The sequence below is a fragment of the Rhamphochromis longiceps genome, unplaced genomic scaffold, assembly GCF_057381845.1.
Source record: "Rhamphochromis longiceps isolate RC_006_pf unplaced genomic scaffold, R_longiceps_female_GT1.1 unmapped_scaffold_4, whole genome shotgun sequence".
Taxonomy (NCBI): domain Eukaryota; kingdom Metazoa; phylum Chordata; class Actinopteri; order Cichliformes; family Cichlidae; genus Rhamphochromis; species Rhamphochromis longiceps.
The window spans coordinates 2049167-2070314 of NW_028187224.1; the positions used below are offsets into that span (position 1 = coordinate 2049167).

Consider the following 21148-nt stretch of genomic DNA (forward strand, 5'->3'; position numbering starts at 1 on the left):
AGCTCGTTCAAACACACGTTAAAGTGCGTTTGGCTCGACACCACCGAACAGAGGCAGCAATATAACACAGCTAACATTAACAGTGCAGTGAATCCTGCTTGTGCCGTGATGTTCAGGACTGCAAACCGAGCAGCATCACTGACTTTCAGCTTGTTGTGTTTGTGGATATATGACTGACTTTAATTATCCACAAAATCATCACATTCTCTGTCAGATTAAGGTCGACTATTGAACGGCGTATATTTTAAAGGCTTTAAAACCAAGTTAACGCTGAAAGTACAAACATCACTAATGTCACATAACTCTGCCGACAAGGCATAGCTATGGCTATGAAATGCTCTTTGTGTATCACTTCTTCATTATGAAAGATGTCATTAATGCACTAGTAATGTCTCATCTGGAGTATTGTTCAATCATTTGGTCAGCAGCTAATAAGACAGATCTTAACAGACTTCAGTTAGTCCAGAATAAGGCGTCCAGATTAGTGTGAAGATGTTCATACTATACTAATATTGATAAAATGCATAATAACCTTTCTTGGCTTCCTGTACAGGCTAAAATATTCTATGGCTTACTTGTAGTTCTAAAGAAAGCAATTCTGTTAAACACACCACATTTATTCTGCTCAGCTGCAGTATCCAGATGAAATACATCATCATATTACACAGTTTTCAACAAACTGCAATTTAGTAAATGCTCGAGTTAAAAGTAACGTTTTGTAAAACTGTTACATTTAGAGCAACTTTTAAGTGGAATAAGTTGCCTTAAAAAATTAGAGAATTATTCAAAACTTCAATGAACACTTAAAAGCCGATTTACAGAGCTTTTAGTTGTTGTAAATATTGTAAGACACGATTTGTTTTTGAAATTTGTGTAATGTGCCTCAATGTTATTGATATTCATCATCAACATCATCAACTTTATTTATAAAGCACTTTAAAACAACCACAGCTACACAAAGTGCTCTACATTGGAACTGTAAAATAAAATTACATGAGATATAAATAAAACACAAATAAAAGAAGAGTGAAATCATTAATTAAATAACTACTTCAATTAAAAAAGAAACTAAGTCTCACTGAGGTTAAAAGCCAAGGAATAAAAGTGGGTTTTAAGACGTGATTTAAAAGTGGACAGTGAAGGGGCCTCTCTAACATGCATGGGCAAATGATTCCATAACTTTGGAGCCACAATAGAGAAGGCCCCGCCCACACTGAGCTTCCTCCTGGATCTCGGTACCTCCAGGAGCAGCTGGTCAGCTGACCTGAGAGACCGACAGGGTGTGTGGAGATGAAGTTAAAAAGTTTAGAGCCAACCAAGCTTTAATGTCATCTAGACAAGTCAAGAGAGGTTTTATGGAGATGCCATCCATGTGTTTTAGTGTCAAATAAATTTGGCAGTCATCGGCATAACAATGAAATGAGATCCCATGCCTTCTAAGGATAGAACCCAGAGGCAATAGATACAGTGAAAAGAGCAGTGGCCCTAAAATTGAGCCCTGTGGGACGCCGCATGACAGAGGAGCAGAAGACGATTTGTAACCGAGAAGGCTGACAGAGAAATATTATTATTATTATTGATTGCTTATATTTTAACAATTGTGAAACCTCACTGTGGATGTAAGAGTGAAATTATGTGGATATCTTGAATCCACTTTATTGTGTAATATTTTATGTGAGTATTTGACGGAAGACGAGCAACATCTGTTGTGGAAGCTAACGGGGTTCCTTTAGAATAAACAAACATAGGATTTATTATCACTGAATAATTCTGTATAAATCTATACAAATTATAGAAATATGTAATAGGAAACAACAAAATAATCTAAATTATAAAATAGTGTGTGTGTGTGTGTGTGTGTGTGTGTGTGTGTGTGTGTGTGTGTGTGTGTGTGTGTACAATCAGGAGGGATGGGCATGATTTTAGTGTTTGAACAGTCATGAATTATCTTTAACAGCAGGTTGGATGTAATGTGTTAGAACTACCAGCAGGTGGGGATAAGAGACCTTTAAGGTGTTTGGTGCCACGCTCCACCTTCAGGTTTAAAACTAGTGTTAATGGAGTTTGAAGGTTGAGTTTGTTCCACGACTGCATTTCACTCACTGCCTCTGTTTGTATCTCTGTCACTGCAGGACCAACATGGAGCCAGAAGTCAGCGCTCTCAGAAGGCCGACAAACCTCACAGAAGAAAGGGAGAGACAAAACACACCTGTGACAAGTGTGGGAAGGGTTTTACTGAGAAGGGTTACCTAAAACAGCATCAGGTCATCCACACTGGAGAGAGACCGTTCAGCTGTGACTTGTGTGGAAAGTCTTTTTCCTTGAAGGGTTCCCTAAAAACACACCAACTCATCCACAGTGGAGTTAAAGCGTACAGCTGTGATCAGTGTGGCAGAGCTTTTACTCACAGTAGCAGCTTACAGAGGCATCTAGTTACCCACTCTGGAATTAAGCCATACAGCTGTGACGAGTGTGGGATGGAGTTTACTCTGAAGGCTTCACTAAAACAGCATCAGGTCATCCACACTGGAGAGAGACCGTTCAGCTGTGACTTGTGTGGAAAGTCTTTTTCCTTCAAGCGTTCCCTAAAAAGACACCAACTCATCCACAGTGGAGTTAAAGCGTACAGCTGTGATCAGTGTGGCAGAGCTTTTACTCACAGTAGCAACTTACAGAGTCATCTAGTTACCCACTCTGGAATTAAGGCATACAGCTGTGACGAGTGTGGGATGGAGTTTACTCTGAAGGCTTCACTAAAACAGCATCAGGTCATCCACACTGGAGAGAGACCGTTCAGCTGTGACTTGTGTGGAAAGTCTTTTTCCTTGAAGGGTTCCCTAAAAACACACCAACTCATCCACAGTGGAGTTAAAGCGTACAGCTGTGATCAGTGTGGCAGAGCTTTTACTCGCAGTAGCCACTTACAGAGGCATCTAGTTACCCACTCTGGAATTAAGGCATACAGCTGTGACAAGTATGGGAAGGGTTTTACTGAGAAGGCTAAACTAACACAGCATCAGGTCATCCACACTGGAGAGAGACCGTTCAGCTGTGACTTGTGTGGAAAGTCTTTTTCCTTGAAGGGTTACCTAAAAACACACCAACTCATCCACAGTGGAGTTAAAGCGTACAGCTGTGATCAGTGTGGCAGAGCTTTTACTCAAAGTAGCAGCTTACAGAGTCATCTAGTTACCCACTCTGGAATTAAGGCATACAGCTGTGACGAGTGTGGGATGGAGTTTACTCTGAAGGCTTCACTAAAACAGCATCAGGTCATCCACACTGGAGAGAGACCGTTCAGCTGTGACTTGTGTGGAAAGTCTTTTTCCTTGAAGGGTTACCTAAAAACACACCAACTCATCCACAGTGGAGTTAAAGCGTACAGCTGTGATCAGTGTGGCAGAGCTTTTACTCACAGTAGCAGCTTACAGAGGCATCTAGTTACCCACTCTGGAATTAAGGCATACAGCTGTGACATCTGTGGAAAAACTTTCAGCCAGAGAGGGAGCCGAAATACACACCTACACATTCACACCAGACATGATGTGTACTGCTGTGAACAGTGTGGCAAATACTTTACAACAGACGCACAGTTACAACGACACATGTTTACCCACACTGAGGAGAGACCTTATCAATGTGACCTGTGTGAGAAGACTTTTAAATCTCCACGTCACCTGAGACAACACCAACAGATCCACACCAGAAAGAGACTCTACAAGTGCAGCTACTGTGAGGTATGTATTTATATTGTTATCTTGTCATTTTAGCCTGACTGTTTGGAACAACTCTGCTCATTAAACTTTGTTAGCATGTTAGCAATTCTACTGCATGGAAAAGCAGCTCTGAGTGATTATTCAGATTTTCCTTTCAGTTATGATTTTAGTATTACTGTAGTATTATGGTGGTAGTATTGTAGTTATTGCAGCCCAGTAAACTGAGTGTGTTAACTGAAACAGTCAAATGTAGTTGGACGTCTGCAGAGATGCTCTTTATTTCAGGCGACGTTCAGGATACAAATGTTGAAGGACTGACTTACACTGTCTTTGTGTCTTTGTTTAGAAGCAGAGCGGCACAGATGGATCCAGTTCTCAACCCTGTCATCACTGTGGTGGTGGGAAAGACTTTCATTGTGACCTCTGTGGAAAAACTTTCAGTCGGCAAAAGACCCTAAAAGTACATCAACGTAGACACACTGGAGACAAACTGAAATACTGCAAAGAATGTGGGAGAAGCTTCACCACAACACATCACTTAAAACAACATGAACTGATTCACAGTGGGGTTAAAAAGCACCTCTGTGATCAGTGTGGGTCATCCTTCACCACTGCATGGAAGCTTAAAACACACAAACGAGTCCACACAGGAGAGAAACCACACAAGTGCAGACACTGTGAGAGAAGCTTCTCACAGTCAGGTCATCGTAACACTCATGAACGTGCACACATGGAAGGAAACTACAGCTGTGACCAGTGTGACAAGAGCTTCAGGAATCTCAGTTCATACTCTGCACACAAACGATCCCACGTTACTAATAAACTGTTTCACTGTTACCAATGTGCCCAAACATTCACCTCATTGTCTGCTCTGTGCAAACATCAGCGCGATCACTCACGGCTGAAATCACTCCCATCACTGGATCACAGTGAATCTGAAGACACAGAAAGATCCTCTGATCAGAGTCAAAAAGCTTGAGATCAGGCTCCACAGAGTTCAGATAGAATCATTTAAACTTGTGTTGAACTGAACTGGTTGCTGGGCTGAACTTCTACATAATACAGATCTACATGGGATCTTCTTTTCTGTTGTTTTACTGAGTCAGTTTTGTCCTTTTTTCTCTGTCCTGGTTTTGCTCGTCTGTAAATGATTGAAACTCAGTCAAATAGTTCATTGTTCTCCAGCAAAACGTTTTGGAAACTCATGTCTAACAAAATGAAAAAAAACCCCTCCTAAAACAAAATAATGACTCTGGAAAGCTGGTCTTTGGTCCCCCCATTTCTGGGACATTTGAGACTTCCCTGGTGAAGGCACAGGCTCCTCGACACGTAAACAGCTGCAGGAGAGAGAAATCATGTAAATGTATTTGCTCGGGTATAAATCACCCAGCGATAGTGTTCTAGGGTTAAAGAGAAACTACATTTTCTAAGAACTGTCTGACGTTCACCTCTCACTCTCAGAAAGTATACAGACTTTCTTTGATTCACTAGTGAGATAAAATGCATTTCTTGGACAACTTGACTTTGACATATTTGTTTTCCAGGAGCAAAGGTCTGTTTATACTGGCGAGCGATGCAGGCAGGAAGACTCTTTACACTGTGACTGACTAATCAATCTCTTCATCATGACTTCTGCTGTCGTGGTTTTAAACCTGCGCAGTGGAGAAAAGAAGCTGAAAGAAGCTTCCTGCAAGTATCTGATGTGTCTTTAAAGAACTAAATCCTCCTCATCCTCACAGATACTCCCTCCTTAACCAGTTTCTTAAACTAGCTAACAGGTGGAGCGACACCACTGCGTACCAAAGGTTATAAAGTTAACCACACAGCAGACACTCTCGGTGCGTCAACTGTGTGGAATCGAGTTGTTCTTGCATTAATACACATACTGAAGGAACTGCCATGAGAAAGGTGAACTGAAGCTTTGATGCTAAAGCTAAGAACCTTTTGTTCACACTGGCAAGTGTTCAATGTTACCATTTATGCCAGTTTATTAATAAAGTACTTTTAAAAACAGCAGCAGGGCTGACAAAAGTGCAATAAAACCAAAAATCTATGAAACAGCAAATAATGAAATATTTTCATTTCAAGACCTTTTTATTAACTCTTCTCCGGCCTTCATAGCACATTTACTTGTCTTACACTCTTTCAGTTGATATGAGTGACCAATATCTAATTCATTAGCTCACTAGTGCTTTACTGTTATATTCAGTCTGCTGACTGAGATCAGGTGACATTAAAAAAATCGCTAGTGAATGAAATGTGAAAACAAAAATCATTGTGATCAAAGCTCTCTTGTTTGCTCTGAGGCACTAAAGCTGCACAGGTAATAAGCTTCTTGGCTTTAAGTGAGGATTTCCATTCGTTTGCAAGCAAATGAAGAAACAAAAGTTTGTACGGACTTTAGCGCCCTGTTGTCCTCATGTGTGGACGTCACATTTTGGGATGTTTAGACCAAAATACAAAGTTTTGCTCCACAAGGACCTGATTTGCACTTACGAGGTCATTATCCTGCCTCTGTTCTGTCGACATTTAAAGTGAATATCCTCATATGTGGATCTCATTTCTCTCAGAAACAAAGTTCTGGTAATTCTTTGTTTGTACATGAATCAGTTCCCAAACAGCCCAAATAGCAAAGAGACTTTAAAAATGCATGAAAGAGTTCAGGTCTTAGGAGGTTAAAGCTCTAAAAGAGAAACTCCAGTGAAACAAGTTGAGGTGACCACGTGTGTGTTGTTGTCACATGTTACTCTGCACGCCAGCAGGTGCCGACAGGTTAATCTGGCCCTGCTTTGTTTGTCCTTTTGGAGCAAAAAGCCTGTTTTTCTTGTGTTTTTAACAACATTTGATCATCACGTTGCTGATATCGTCTGATCTGCATCCCAACTGCTAAGTTTGTGTTATTTAGGTTGTTTCTTTGAATGTTTCTCTTGCTAACTGTCTGAGGTTCACCTCTCACAGAGTGAACATAATTCTGCCCTTGTAGGATTAAACTTTGTGGTTGCAAAACCGTCCATTTGTTTACCACAACTGACATGTTTCTGAATCCATCCCAGAGCCGAGGGTTTGTGTAAGTGGGTTTTTAGTGTGGGTTTTCGTGCTGGCAGGGAGGCAAAAGGTGACTTCAGTGTCTACTATATAAAGAGGCAGCAGCTTCCAGATCTTCATCTGTGTTCTCCTCCGTCATCATTTCACTCATCACATGGCTTCACATCTCAGCCTTCTGGGAGTGGTGCTGTGGGTTTCTGCTTCTGAAATCCCACCTCAGGCAGACTTTGATTTACAGGCAGCAACAGTCATCCATAATGGTTCTTATTTTACCGCCCATCTAGTTTCATAACCACATGTCCAACTTAGGGTTGCAGGAAGGGGAGCTTCAGTACATGTTCACGTACTGTGTTGTGTGATATACTACAAGTGTTTGTCCCATAAGTATTTGGACAATGAACTCTGCTGTAGCTGTGTCTCTGTCCAAAGTAAAACAATCAGGATGTGTTGAAGTGCAGAATCAGAGTTTTAATTGGAGGGATTTAACAAAAGAACTGCTTTAACTGCTTCCTGGCTGCGTTCAGCTGTTACTCACAGGGCACCACAGTGGGTGACTGTTCATGTGTGATTGGACACATTTTTAGGCCTGATGCCATTTCTGACACAACCCCAAAGAGATGTTTTGTCTCCTCCTGAGATTCAGCCGCTGAGCTTCCACTTGGTAGGCAAATGTGTAAAGAACTATATTCAGGGGCGTTTTTAGCCCGTTTTGGGGGGTGCTTCCCAAAATGGATCAAAGCACCCCCAAAGATTTCTTACTTTTTTGACAATATTTGGTGTTTGTGTGATACACTACAAAAAATATAGAAAGTATACAGTACTTGGTTGAGATCTTTTAACAACAGAAGTATAGATAACCCCCCTCCCAGAATGGTTTGTTCCAGCTCTCCCCTGCTCTGGCTCTGGTGACCTTTGTGGCAGAGAGATGGTGGCTGAGACGCAGCAGAGCGGAGGTGGAAGTGCCTGGCTTAAAACAGGACATGTTAGCTGCATTTAACCTTCAGTTACTCTTTATATAGTTGGTAGGAGTCAGACCATGTTTCTGTTTACCTGAAAAACATTACACCAGGTAACCTGCTGTGTTAAACGTGTTTTCTGACGATGTTTGTCCGTAGCTGCTGTTGTTACCACTGTCCTGTTTGAAAAGGAAGGAATGAGAGAAGCTGCTCACTTTGTCATATGTGCCGATATTAAACCCAAGGTACTTACCAGGTAACTGACTGGATTCCCATTAACCTTATAACTCCTGTTGTGTGTGTGTGTGTGTGTGTGTGTGTGTGTGTGTGTGTGTGTGTGTGTGTGTGTGTGTGTGTGTGTGTGTCAGTCAGGTTCATAATGGATATAAGGACGTTTTTCCAAAAAATCAGCAACATTCAGGTAAAAATGAAAGAACAAATGATCCGTCAATAAAGGATAATGTTGGATCAGTGTTTCAGTATTTATGTCTTTTATTTGATGTTCATGTGTTTGGTTATTTGCCTTTTGGTTGAAAGTACACTGAGGGAGGACTTTTTTATTAGTGGTTTCAATAGTATTTTTTCATATTAATGTAATTTTTTCATCTAATACAATCTATTTGTGTATGATTATCAGTTCAAAGAGGGAAAGAACAAGGTCAGGAAGAATCAGGTAAGGAAGCAGACAGGGAGCAGTGACAGTTACAGCAGAAACTGTTAAACTGCTTGAGAGAGTTGATCACCAAACACTGATAGATTTGCCAACCTGAAGGTGAGGTTAAAATAAAAGAAACAATCTGCAGAGCCATGTTAGTCGTGTCTGCAGTGAAGAGCTTTTTATACATTGTACCATAGGCACAGTTGCCTCCATTTTTATAATTGTTTAAATTAATATTTTGTACATTTGTACATTTCAAGGACTCTATTTTTGGAGTGTATGTTTATGTATCTGTATTATATTATACGAACACTTTAAAAGTCTGTCCAAAGAATCACTCAGTTTACTTTTTACTCACTATGAGCATCATTCATTATTCTCCCCAGTAATTAAGGTCAGGATATGTATGTTTTTATTCCAATCCATTCTTCTTTTGCAGCGTTTAAATAACATTGATCAGATTTGATGGTTTTGTTACAAACTTTTCAAAAACTGTTTGATTAGAGTTTGTTTTTAGAATTGAATATTGATTTATTGATTAGCATTCAAATATCTCAGTGAAAACAATAAAGATCTACCACAAAGCAAGAAACCGAGACAAGGCTAATCAAAAGGTACTGGCTGAAGCATGTTTATTAAATTGTGTTAAAATGTACAAAACAGTGATGTCATGTTTTGAGACTTGATGAATTTAAGAATCTTATGATTTAATACAGAAATTTGCAGACTTGCGCAGAGAGGGTAAAATTAGGATGACTGATAACGGAGACGAAGACAACAGACGACGAGGACAGGAAGGAACAGGGGTTTAAATGCACCAAGGAGACAGTCAGAGAGAACTCGGGACAGCTGGAGGCATGTAGGGATGCAGGGACTGACAGAGACAGGGAAGAAGTCTCATCGTGACGAGTAAAGTTTATCTTGCCTGGCTGGGCAGCTCTCTGGGTGCTCAGCACCCCCAAAGCTCTGATCCTAGAATCGCCCCTGGTTGAGACGCATTTTCTCTAAACACCGGGTCTCTGTGGCTTTTAAACACCTCAACACGCTGCACCAAAAACTGGTCCACCCCAAGGATCGGGTCCCCCGACACAAACAGAGTAACATAGTGTACGCTGTTAAGTGCAGGAGGATTGTCAGGATTTATACATCGGGGAAACCAAACAACCTCTGGCTACAACACAGAAGAGCCACCTCGTCAGGCCAGGACTCTGCAGTCTGTTTACACCTACAGGCCAGTGGACACTCTTTCAATGATGAGGATGTAACATCCTGGACAGGGAGGAACGCTGGTTTGAGGGCGGAGTCAAGGAGGCCATTTACGTGAAAAGGGAAAGACCATCTCTGAATGGAGGAGGGGCCTAAGGGTCCATCTGTCACATCTTACATGCTGTGATTGCAGCCATTCCCCAACTCTGTGAATGGGACTCATGGACATGGATCAGTGGTTGTTGATCGATGGTCATGAGAATCTGCATGATTAAGATGAAGGAACTGACCTCAGCCCCAGTGGGCTGGTTTCAGTCATTATGCAAATGTCCTGTTTATAAGATTGAAACCTGCAGCTGAGACTGAAGACGTCACCTGATGATGACGAAACGTTTCTCTCACAAAACGCTGCGTCCAGATGAACAGAACCAACTTTTGGAGACTCGTCTCTTGTACTGACTCACAGTTTTGTGTCTCTTGCAGCTGTTTCATCGGGCATGTTTGTTGTGACCCAGAGTCCAGATGTTTCTGTCATGGAGGGAGAGACCGTAAGCATCACCTGCTGCTGGACAAGAACGTCTGAAAGATTCAGAGTGGCCTGGCTGAAAAATCAAACAACAATTAAGAGAGAGACCAACGCAAATCAATCTCCAAGTGTCTGAAAAAGGAGGCAAAGACTCATCTTTGAACATTTCAAACATCAGAGGATTCAGGAACACACATCTGTAAAGTGACTGTGGAGATTCCATCTTTAACTGTGTCTAAAGGAAATGGGACCATCATCACAGTCAGAGAGAAGACGGTGAATAACAACAACAACAACAACCACACAGACTCCAGTGAGTGAACACGTTCAGTTTGGTGACCAACACGCCTCCAAAATATGTCAACGTCACCTTTTACAGATTAAACGCTGTCACATGAAAGTCTAGTCTGTCACGTGTCTGTGCTGTTACCGTACACGTGGCAGCCTTTGGTCGTCTGAAGGGACGATTAATAAACATTGAATCCTCCAAACCAGAGCGATGAAACTACCTGAACGTCTGTCAGCTGAAAACCTTCAAACTTACAGACGTTTGTGACGACTGGCTTAGAAAAAACTTTACAAACTTGTTCAGCGTTTTTGGTTTTGTTTTAAATTTATGTGATGATTCCAAAAACACTGCTGATTAAAAATGAATGATTGACTTTTGACTGATTGTCTCATTTAATGAATTAATTAATACTTATCATAGTAAACTCCTCTGGGTTACCATGGTAACACGACCAGTAAAGATGCTTTGGCATGCAGACTGGAGCAGCAGGGATCAAACCACCGACCTTTCTATTGTCAGGTGACCTGCTCCACCTCCTGAGCCCCACTTCTCATGACAAATGACTTCCTTTTCTTTTATTCTCACGGACACTTGAGGATCATGTTTGATTAGAGCTGCTGCTGATTCTGCAGCCACAGGATGTGCCGAGGCTCAGGGAGGGGCAGCCATGTGACCAGTTCGGCTGAGAGAAAGAAGACATCAAAGACGTGCTGTGGAAGAGCCAGATATGAATAATAACTCATGATTAAACACGTAGAGGTGTATTAACACACAGTGAGTGAAGAAGAAACACCCAGTGCATCATGGGAGTCCCCCAGCAGCCTACACCTATTGGGTGGTTGTTACATGTACAAGATTCAAACTTGTGATTTGAACGAAATAATTTCATGTTTCTGTGGTGAACATAATTAAATCATGTAGCATCTGCATGAAATTCAGACACTTAATTCTTGTTCTTGTTGAGATGACAGGATACAATCTAGTCAGAGTGGTTCGTTACCTGGACTCACGAAGTTCACAAGATCACATTAGATGTCAAACTGCAGGAAAATCACTGGAGTTTTCAGCAGCAGACAACTACGCCCACAACAACAGATTTCTTTGAGTGTAACTAAGGGAGGATCCAGGGTCACCTGGTCCAGCCCTAACTATATGCTTTAGCAAAAAGGAAAGTTTGAAGCCTAATCTTGAAAGTAGAGATAGTGTCTGTCTCCTGAATCCAAACTGGAAGCTGGTTCCACAGAAGAGGGGCCTGAAAACTGAAGGCTCTGCCTCCCATTCTACTTTAACCCTTAGATGCACACGTGGGGTCAAAAATGACCCCAGGGGTTGTTTTTCTCCAAAATCTTTAAAATGCAAAGTTGTAATATATTCATATTCCAGGTATTCCTCATAAAATATGTTTGTAACATGAGGCCATTTGCATTTTTATTTATTTTTTCATTAATTAAAAAAATGCAGTTTTTGTATCACTACCCCACTCTTCCACAAGTGGGGTTAAAAATGACTCCAAGCAGTTCCTATGGAATCTTCTATGAAACTTTCATTCTTAGCAACTCTGACTGTTCCTCTTACTCTTCTGATGGATCAAGAATTAATTTTTGCACAGTAACGTACATGATTTATAGTCAGGGCTGCACATAAGTGGTCCGCAGGTGTGCATTCGCTGTCAAAATATGAGCATTCCCGGAAATTCAGAGAATACACGCTTCTTTTGCGGTGGAGGAGCACCTGTCACGGTCCTGGGGCTCCTGACCCAGCGTTTTTAGTTCTTTGTGATGTTTGTATTTTTGTACTTGTGTGAGTTATTCTATGGTTTCTAGTTTCGATCCCTTGCCCTTCATGTTGCTCTGTGTCCCCTCTGTTCTGTGTAAGTCTGTGTCTGCATGTTTGAGTTCCCCTCTGTGTCTCTCGGTTCTTAGAGTCCTCCGCCTTATGGTTTATGTCTCTGTGTTTCTTAGCTGCTGTCTCCACTGTGTCAAGTTCGCGTCTCTGTGTGATCCTTCCTGTTTTACTTTGAAGGTCCGTGTCTTATGTGAATGTGTCCTGCTTTGCTTGTCTCGTCAGTCCTGATTTCTCCCAGCTGTGCTCTCCTTCTGTGTCTCATTCCCCTCGTTACTCCCCAGTGTATTTAAACCCTGTGTTTCTCTGAGTCAGTGTCGCGTCGTCTCTCTTGCTGTGTGTGATTCTCCCCGTGTCTTCTGGTATGTGTTATAATTAGCATTTCCCAGTTTAGTTTTGCATTGCTTGTGTTCTGTTTTCCAGCAATAAAGCTGTGCTTTTGAGTTCAAGTTCTGTCCCCGTGAGTTTGCGTTTGGGTCCAATCACTGCCTGCCACACAGCGTTTCATGACAGTACGATGTGACCACAACATGGACCCAGCAGACTTACCCGGGGAGAGCAATCTGATACGTGTGTAACGCCTAGTCGAGTGGATAACCCACACTTCAAATACACGGGCAAAGATTGTGGGAATAAATGCTATCGAAGCAATCCTCGGAGGAAATTCCCATCTCCGCCAGGTCAGAGGATGTGTGGACTTATTGGCCAATTTGAGGCGGCGCGAGCCCAGCAGCAACAGACAACAGCCACCCTGGAGCAGCCACGTCAGCCACACCGGCCGGATGTGGTTTTGCCCGGCCCTTCGGAGCCGTCTGCAAGGAAGAAACGACGATCACGCCGCCAGCGCGCCACCCCACAGCCGGACGTTCGGACTTGTACATCGCCGGCTGTGGTGAGTAAGGACTCTGTTTCTGTGTCGAACCGTGGGACTATTCGTTCAGGGGTTGTGTTTTGTGCTACGGATGGTAATGTGAACAGTTTATCAGCTGCCCAGCCTCCTGAAGCTCTCTTAGCTGCCCAGCTACAAGCTGCGTCTCCTGTGTCCCCGCTAGCACAGCCATTAACTCCACCACAAGCTCCATTTTCACCTCTACCATCGCTTCAGTCATCAGTTCGGTCTGCCGCTCAGTCACCCTTAGCTCCATCTTCCACACTACCACCTGTTTCTCTTCCGCCACAACCATCACTACACTCAGCCATTCAGGCTGCTACTCAGTCAGTCATTCAACCTATAGCCCTGCCATTAAGACACTCTGTAGCTGAGCCATTATCCATCCAACCCGCAGCCAATTCAGCTGCTCCTCCACCCGTTACACCTCCACCACAACCGTCACTGCAGTCTCCAGTTCAGTCCCCTGCAGCTCAGCTTTCCCCAGTGCAGTCTCCAGTGTCCCCAGTGCAGCCTCCCTTAGCACAGTCATCCACTCAACCACCAGCACCACAACCATCACTACCTCTAGTTCATTCCCCTGTGAAGTCATTAACTCCACCACCTACTCCACTCTCACCACCACCGTTACTACAGACATCAGTTCAGTCCCCTGAGCGGTCATTTACTTCTCCACCATTAGCAGCTCAGGTCCCCGTGTGTCCAGCAGCTCAGGTCCCCGTGTGTCCAGCAGCTCAGGTCCCCGTGTGTCCAGCAGCTCAGCTCGCACCTGAACCTTTGGCCCAGTTCCCCGTAGCAGTGCAGTTTTCTAGCCAGCTTAACTTTGAGCCCGGGGTCCCAATTCTCTCTGGCTCTACATCAGCTCCTGCTGGAAGCTCGGATGAGCTCATCCAGCACTCCGCGGCTCCCGCGCCGCCATCTACCTCGTCCGCTGGGGGTTCCAGTGAGCCCAGCCAGCACCTCCTCGTCTCCGCTGGAGGGTCCGAGGGGCCCGTTCAGCCTCCTGTCTCCGCTGGAGGGGCCCGTTCAGCCTCCTGTCTCCGCTGGAGGGTCCGAGGGGCCCGTTGCTCCACCAGCGTCATCAGCTTCAGCGTCGCCTGGTCCAGCTCCAGCGTCATCAGCTTCAGCGTCGCCTGGTCCAGCTTCAGCGTCGCTTGGTCCAGCTTCTGCTTCGGCTTCATCAGCCTTGTCTGGTCCTGCCTCGCCTGGTCCTGTGCCCACCGAGCCTCGGCCAGTACGCCTGACACTTAAGAACCGCCGCTGCCTTCCGCGCGGCCAGCCACCTGAACTGCTCCGTCGTCTCCTTCGCCGCAGCCGTTGCCGTCCGCATTGTCGGCCCCCTGAACTGCCCTGTGTTTGGGCTGTTTTCTTGGGCTCCGGTGTTTGCTGTGCTCCGCTTTTGTTATCTAAAGTAACACGGCTGCTATGAGGCCAGCTAGGATCCCTGTGGCCCTACAAATGATCCAGGACAGATGGGATGAAGAGCCCATTGGAGGCATTGACTCAGAATCTCACATCTAAGATATAGAGGACCCAGACTATTGCCCCCCCACTGAACAAGGCCTGTCAGATACAGAGGAGTCCTCTGAAGAGGAAATAAATATTTAGTCTAACAGAATAAGCCCCTCTTACTGCTCTAGCCACAATATTCTGAATTAGTCGGCCAGGGCTTGCACCTGGGTTTAGTACTTTCTCCCCACTAAATGCATGGAAGATGTTCATGTCTGATAATTTAATAGAAGAGGTGCTGTCATACACAAACATGGAGGCACAAAGAGAAGCCACAGACAGGGGAAAGAGTGGAAAAATGTAATCAAACATAAGCTCCTGGCCTTCATTTGATTGACCATTCTTGCAGGAAGTGAGAAGAACTGGGATGTACCAGTCGGTGTGTTTTTTGGGAGTCCTCTGCATAACCCATTGTTCAAGGCCACTATGTCAATTCAAAGATTTAAAGATTTCGCCGTTTCTTGCACTTTGAGGACAAGAGGACCAAAGCCTACCGACTGAAAACAAACCACATGGCAGCTTTCTGCTACATATGGGACCTGTTCCTGGTCAACTGCAGGCAGAAATTCATCCACAGTGATTGTGTTACAGTGGATGAACAACTTGTGCCTTTCAGAGGGAAGACCCAGCTTCTGCAGTATATGCCGAGCAAGCATACAAAAGTGATACAAAAACTGAAAATTAATGAAAAAATAAATAAAAATGCAAAGGGCCTCATATCACAATCATGTTTTATGAGAAATACCTCAAATATGAAAATATTACAACTCTTCGTTTTAAAGATTTTGAAGAATAACAACAGAGTTTATAGCAAAATGCATTGTTTCTATTTGGGGTCATTTTTGACCCCACTCGTGGAAGAGTGTAGGTATTGGTAGGTTGTGCATCCAAGGGTTAAATACTCTAGGAACAACAAGTAGGCCTGCAGTGTGAGAGCAAAGTTCTCTAATAGGGTGATATGGTACTATAACAGGGGTCCCCAACTCCTGGACTCCGGTCCAAATCCAGACCCCAAGAGGATTTTGTCCGGATCACAAAGCAGTTTCTCATTTACTGTGTAGTTGGATAGTTTCTTCCTGCCGGCTGCCGTGGCGGACTTTTGAACTGCCGCGACACGCAGCTATGCAGGTTAGCATCATGCTGGTCCACTCTCCCAGCCAGCTGTTGGCGGTAATGCACCACCAACTGCCAATAAAACGACAAAGAAGAACAAGCTATGTGGGTATGTGAGTTGATAGGTTACTGTCTTGGGCGCTTGCGCTTGCTGAGTGGATGAGTAAAAGAAGATGGCTTTGTCAAAAATACTTATAAAGTTATAAAGAGTGGAAATCGGAAGAGCTGTTATGAAATCAAACATAAGAACTTCAACCAAAGCTGTGCGCCTGGGTCTGACGGTAGAACAAGAAGAATAAATGAGGTATGAGCGGCTACACGGCTGATAACAGTCTGTGACAGCACAACAGCATACGAGTGTTCACTGTGAGCACGGTGGACTTTAGGAGGACACAAAAAGACTTTCACTGACTGGAAAATGATAAAGAGTGAAAGGAAGCTGCAGCAGAAACACTTTTTAGTTTGGAAGAGAAACAATGTAACACTTTTAGATGGAAACAATGTAAAGTGCAACAATTTACCTTCAATAAAAAAGAAATCCTTACTAAAACTATAAACATTTGAACCGTTTGATACTGAAACATAAAATGAAATAAACTCCATAAACAATCAAAATGAATTCAAACTGATCAGCAACATTAACTCAGGAGCACAATATATGAAACACTTTAACCTACAAAACAAAAACGAATCAAACAGTTTGTGCTGATTTCTTTCTTTGATCAAAATAACAAAGTCAGCATTAATGGCTCCGACGAGCACGTTTTGCAGTGCACAGCTTTTCAAAGCAGCTTTGAAGCAGGATCATGCAGCTCTCAGCTCCTGCTCAGTGTTTAGCTGGGACCTGGACTTGGTCTGCAGCAGCAGCAGAGAAGCCTCACAAAGATGAGACTAAAGGAAGAAGAACGCCCAGAGCCTGCTGCCCTCAGAGTGGATACTGCTTCTCTACACTCAGCCAGAATCCACTCAGTGTCTGTGATGTGAACTGCAGTCTCAGTGTGGAGTCAGACGTCAATGAACTGGTTCTGCTCTGCAAAGCTGAAACCAGTTGGAGCTGGTCATGCTGGGAACTGTTTTCATGGAAGTCCTTTTAAAAGTATCCCATCAGTGATGAAATATGCTGCTTGATATATGGAGTCACTGAGGCGGCATCATCGTCAGTAGTGTCAACAAATTCATGCAGGTTCTCCAATGAATCTGTGTCTCCTTCATCGAGTCTCCTGCCCCACACTGCAAGCTTTCAGTGACAGAGCTGATCTTGTGACCTGAGGGAGGTTTTTATCTTTCCCTTGAAGCTGTAGATTTACTTCATTTCCAAATATGTCACTCAGGTAGGCCAGTTTTGCCAGGAAGCTCTCATCACTAACTCTGCGACTTCATACTTGTGCTCCTGCTCCAAAAACATCTGATCTGCTCTCTGAGCTCAAAAACTCAGGACAAGACTTTTCCTGGTGACAGCCGCCTGGCTTCACTGTGAAACAGCACAGCTTGATGTTCGGCTCCATCTCCTCACAGACAGCAGAGACACTCTTGTTTTTACTGGTCTGGTCTTTATAAAACCGACTACACCAATAATTTCAGTCATAACCTCACTGAATTCAGAGGAAAGCTGCTCTCAGTGTGAAACACTCCAGCAGAGGGCGCTGTTAAGTCCTTATTGTAACACAGTTACTGTGTGCAGTTAGACTTCATACATAATCTGCACTTATTTCCATCAGACATGCTGTCAGTAAATGATTGGTTTCTATTGATTCTACTTCCTGTTGACTCGTTTGATGACAGTGAAACAATCACAGCTGATTGTGTGATGATGTAAACTGTCACTGTTACATTCAGTGTGTGTGACATAATGTTAGTGCAGGCTGATAACAGCCTGGTTCTGTTAGAAACACATGAACGTGTCCATAGATCAGTGTGTGTTTAACATGAGAGCTTCAGCCCTGCTGATGTGTTAAATAAAGACATGCAGGAAAACTGATGAGACTCTGAAATAACTCTTTATATTTATAATGTAACTCTGCATCAAAAGAACAACAAAGGATCCCAGACAGGTTTCTGTGAACAAAGACCATTCTGATGTTTCTGTGTTTCTAACACTTTGACATTATTAGTAAACAGACTGCAGTGAGCAGCATTTATAAAGAGCTTCTATATAAAGATATGACAGCTGTTTGACAAGTTTATCACTCTGTGTTTGGACCTGATCAGTCCAGCTGTTTACTTGAAATATGTTCATTTTGGGGTGGGTACAGTTTCCTCTGCGGTGGGTAGGGTGGGCTGCCCCGGGTCCTGTGGGGCTTGGCAGTGCTACCGTAGGCCCCGGTCTGGATGGACCTGGGCTCCCTTGCCTTGGTGGGTACCAGAGGACGGGGGTGCCTACTGGGGTCAGCGGGGGAGCTGGCCCTAGGGAGGGGCATCCTCCCCTCCCTCCTTTTCCTCCCCATCCCCGGCTACCTCCCTCTTCCCGCTCCACCACACTCACCCATACAGGTAGGGCCTTGGGGTGCGGGTGTGTCACAGGAGTGCAGGTGAGACATCCCCCCCCCCCCCCCGTCCCCTTCTGGCCACCTGTGCCTCAATTTTATCTCACAACTTAGACATCCACATTACTTACACTCTCATAACACACACATATATATAGGGCCTTGAGGGTGGGCACGTTAACGGCGTCCAGTGGACAGTCTGTGTACTCAAACCTACCTCTGGCGCTGGTGCCCACCTCTCAATTTTAAATCCATGTAGACATTGAGGGTTCTCGGGAGGGGCCATGCTAACACCTGCTGCTCTCTGGCAGCAGCACCATTTTTTAGTTTTAAATGCACTTTAGAGCAACACGCAGCAACACTACACATGAGCGGGAGGAGGGAGGTATGGGGTCTTCACACACCCCCGTTCTCTGCTAGCCATCGGGGCGGGGGGGCTGGGAGGAGATGTTGGCTGTCCGATTGGCCTCCCTGCTGCTGCGGAGCCTGGGACGGTCTGCTTGCCTCCACCCCGGGGGGAAGGGTAACATCTCTTGGGTCTGGGTTCTGCTTCCCCCTCTGGGGGCGAGGGTACCTGGACCCGGGGTATAGAGTATGTTTGGGGAGTGTGATTGTGTGTACATGTCCATTTATGTCAGTCCTTACGTTGGGTGAGTGCTGAGTGTTTGTATATGTGTGCATGAGGGTGGGAACGCATGTTTGTGTCTGTGTGTGCCTGTTTGTCTGTGTCTATATGTCAGGTCGGGTCTTAGACTCCACCTCTCTGGGAACTCCCAGGCCCTCCAAGGCCTATCTCCCCTCACCACACTCCCTGCTGGTGACTGATGCCCTCAGGGGTCGGTGCATTGGTGGTTCTTGGTGTCCGGGGCTGGGCGCTCAGGTATGTACCGGCTCACTCCCGGTGGCTACCTGGCGGGGCCTGGCGCCTGTTGCTCGGTCAGGCCTCCTCCGGGGTGTGGGGGGCCCTCGGGCCTCCGGCCTCTGGGCCTGCGGCTCGGTTCACTCTGGCACAGCCGGCTGCCGGCGGAGCCGTTGGGCACGCTGGTGAAGCCCCCTCTAGCTTCTGCTCGGTGGCTACTGGGTGACGCCTCGTCTGGGGATCCTCAGCCCTTCCCATGAGGGTGGCACAGATGCCCCTCCGGTTGTCCTCCTTGGGCTCTCGCACTCTGGGGCCTGGATCTCCTCCATGCCTGTTTCATGCCCTGGGGGACGGGACTATGGCTCGCTACATCCTCTTGCAGACCATTACATGTGGAAACCATTTGAATACAAGCGCGCTGATCCACACAGGTGTGCACACGGGTGTTCACTGTTCGTAGACTTAAATTACACCTTTCTTGGCTGCTACTTCAAAGCACATTGTGCGCTGTCTGTCCTGCGTGCTGCACAACACATTATTTGACCACAAGTGTCTGTGAAGGTTCTCAGTCATCCAGGTCATCGTAGTCAAAGGAGCCTCTGTCAGCTAGAGCTGGGCGATAGAACGATAACGATATGTATCGCGATATAACTTTTACTCGATAGAGAAATTAAGCTATCGCGATAGACCTCGCCGCTCTTGTCCTCTTAAAAAAAAAAAAAAAAAAAAGGTCAGCCAATCCAAATTAAGTAGCGCAGAGCCGAACCAATCACAGCCGCAGCGTCACGTCACGTGACTTGTTACGTACAGCACAAGTGCCAAGCCGCACGTGTGTTTGTTTGGGAAGCAGCCAGCGGGTAATGGAGGAAATGAGTGTGCCGACTAGAAAATTCAACCGAGCGTGACCGAAGAAAAACCAGATGATGGTTCCAATGCCGGAGAGATTGTCGAACGGAAGAGCCATAGAAGTTCCGTAGTGTGAAGGTATTTCGGCTATTTCAAGTCTGACAAAAACAGAGTAGCGTGCACTGTAAATGTGCCGAAAGCAAGTCTGGAAATACAATAAACTGGTGCATGCGTCACACTGTACATTTCTGCACGGTTAGGAATCTAGCGCCACCTGCTGCTTTGGCATGTTCATAGCAGCGTTTTCCTTCATTTCTGCCTTTATGTGTGGACGGGATTATTTTTTAAAACGTAAACGGAAAATCTCCGTTTTCAAAAATACCCGTGTACGTGTGGACGTAGCCTCAGTCTCTGACTGGAAGCGCTAATTCGTCATTCGGCTTTTGTCAGACTAAAGTAACTGTTAAAACTGTTTGAAAAGCTCAGCTATACAACAAGGAGAGATTGAGAATTTCCTTTTAGTTCTCAGTTTATTTGATATTGACAAAAGTTAGTCAGTTTTGTCTGTTCTTCTGTAAAACAAACTAAGATTTATTTTTAGAATTAATATTTTGTTTCTAAGTGGAATTGACAATTTAGTCTGTTTTGTTTGTTCTATTTTGAAACTTAAATGCTTTAGCGGCTGCCTTTTGTGTAGTTTGCAATATTTGGCTTTATTTATCTGAAAAAGTCTCATGTTCCTTAAGTACATCTACCCTGTTGAACTTATTATGGGAAATAAATATTTAAATAAAAACAAGCTGCTGATTATTTCACATTTTACTTGTGAGCAACGGCACATTTAAATCTTACAAATATAGTTATTTGGCTTATATCGTGATAGATATCGTTATCGCCTGAAATGAAAAAAACATGTCGTGATATGAAAAAATCTCATATCGCCCAGCTCTACTGTCAGCAAAGAGGCACAGAAAAGAAGATCAGACACCAGCGAGGGAGGATAAGAAGGACAGACGCAACAACATTGTCATCCCCTATGTAGCCGGTGTATCAGAAAAACTCAGGAGAGTTTTCTCCAAGCATGACATCCCGGTGTATTTCAGACCCAGCAACACGCTCAGACAAAAACTGGTTCACCCGAAAGATAAAACGCCAAAACACAGACTTAACAATGTGGTGTATGCTGTACAGTGCAGCGAGGAATGCCCAGA

At 44.4% G+C, this 21148-nt stretch overlaps 2 protein-coding genes across 5 annotated transcripts in view; both read left to right on the top strand.

The window, feature by feature from the left end:
• Positions 1-9020, top strand: part of LOC146640654 (uncharacterized) — a 42697-nt gene extending 33677 nt beyond the window's left edge. For 3 of the 4 annotated variants that reach the window (XM_085399934.1, XM_085399935.1, XM_085399936.1), the window contains 2 exons: positions 2133-3737; positions 4063-9020. In XM_085399934.1, coding sequence (XP_085256060.1) covers positions 2133-3737; positions 4063-4695 — 2238 coding nt within the window. In that variant the 3' untranslated portion in view covers positions 4696-9020. The remainder of the gene's footprint in view (positions 1-2132; positions 3738-4062) is intronic. The other variant, XM_085399933.1, reaches the window with a different exon arrangement.
• LOC146640656 (uncharacterized) overlaps positions 1-21148 on the top strand; it is a 35868-nt gene that overhangs the window by 13238 nt on the left and 1482 nt on the right. The window lies entirely within an intron of this gene.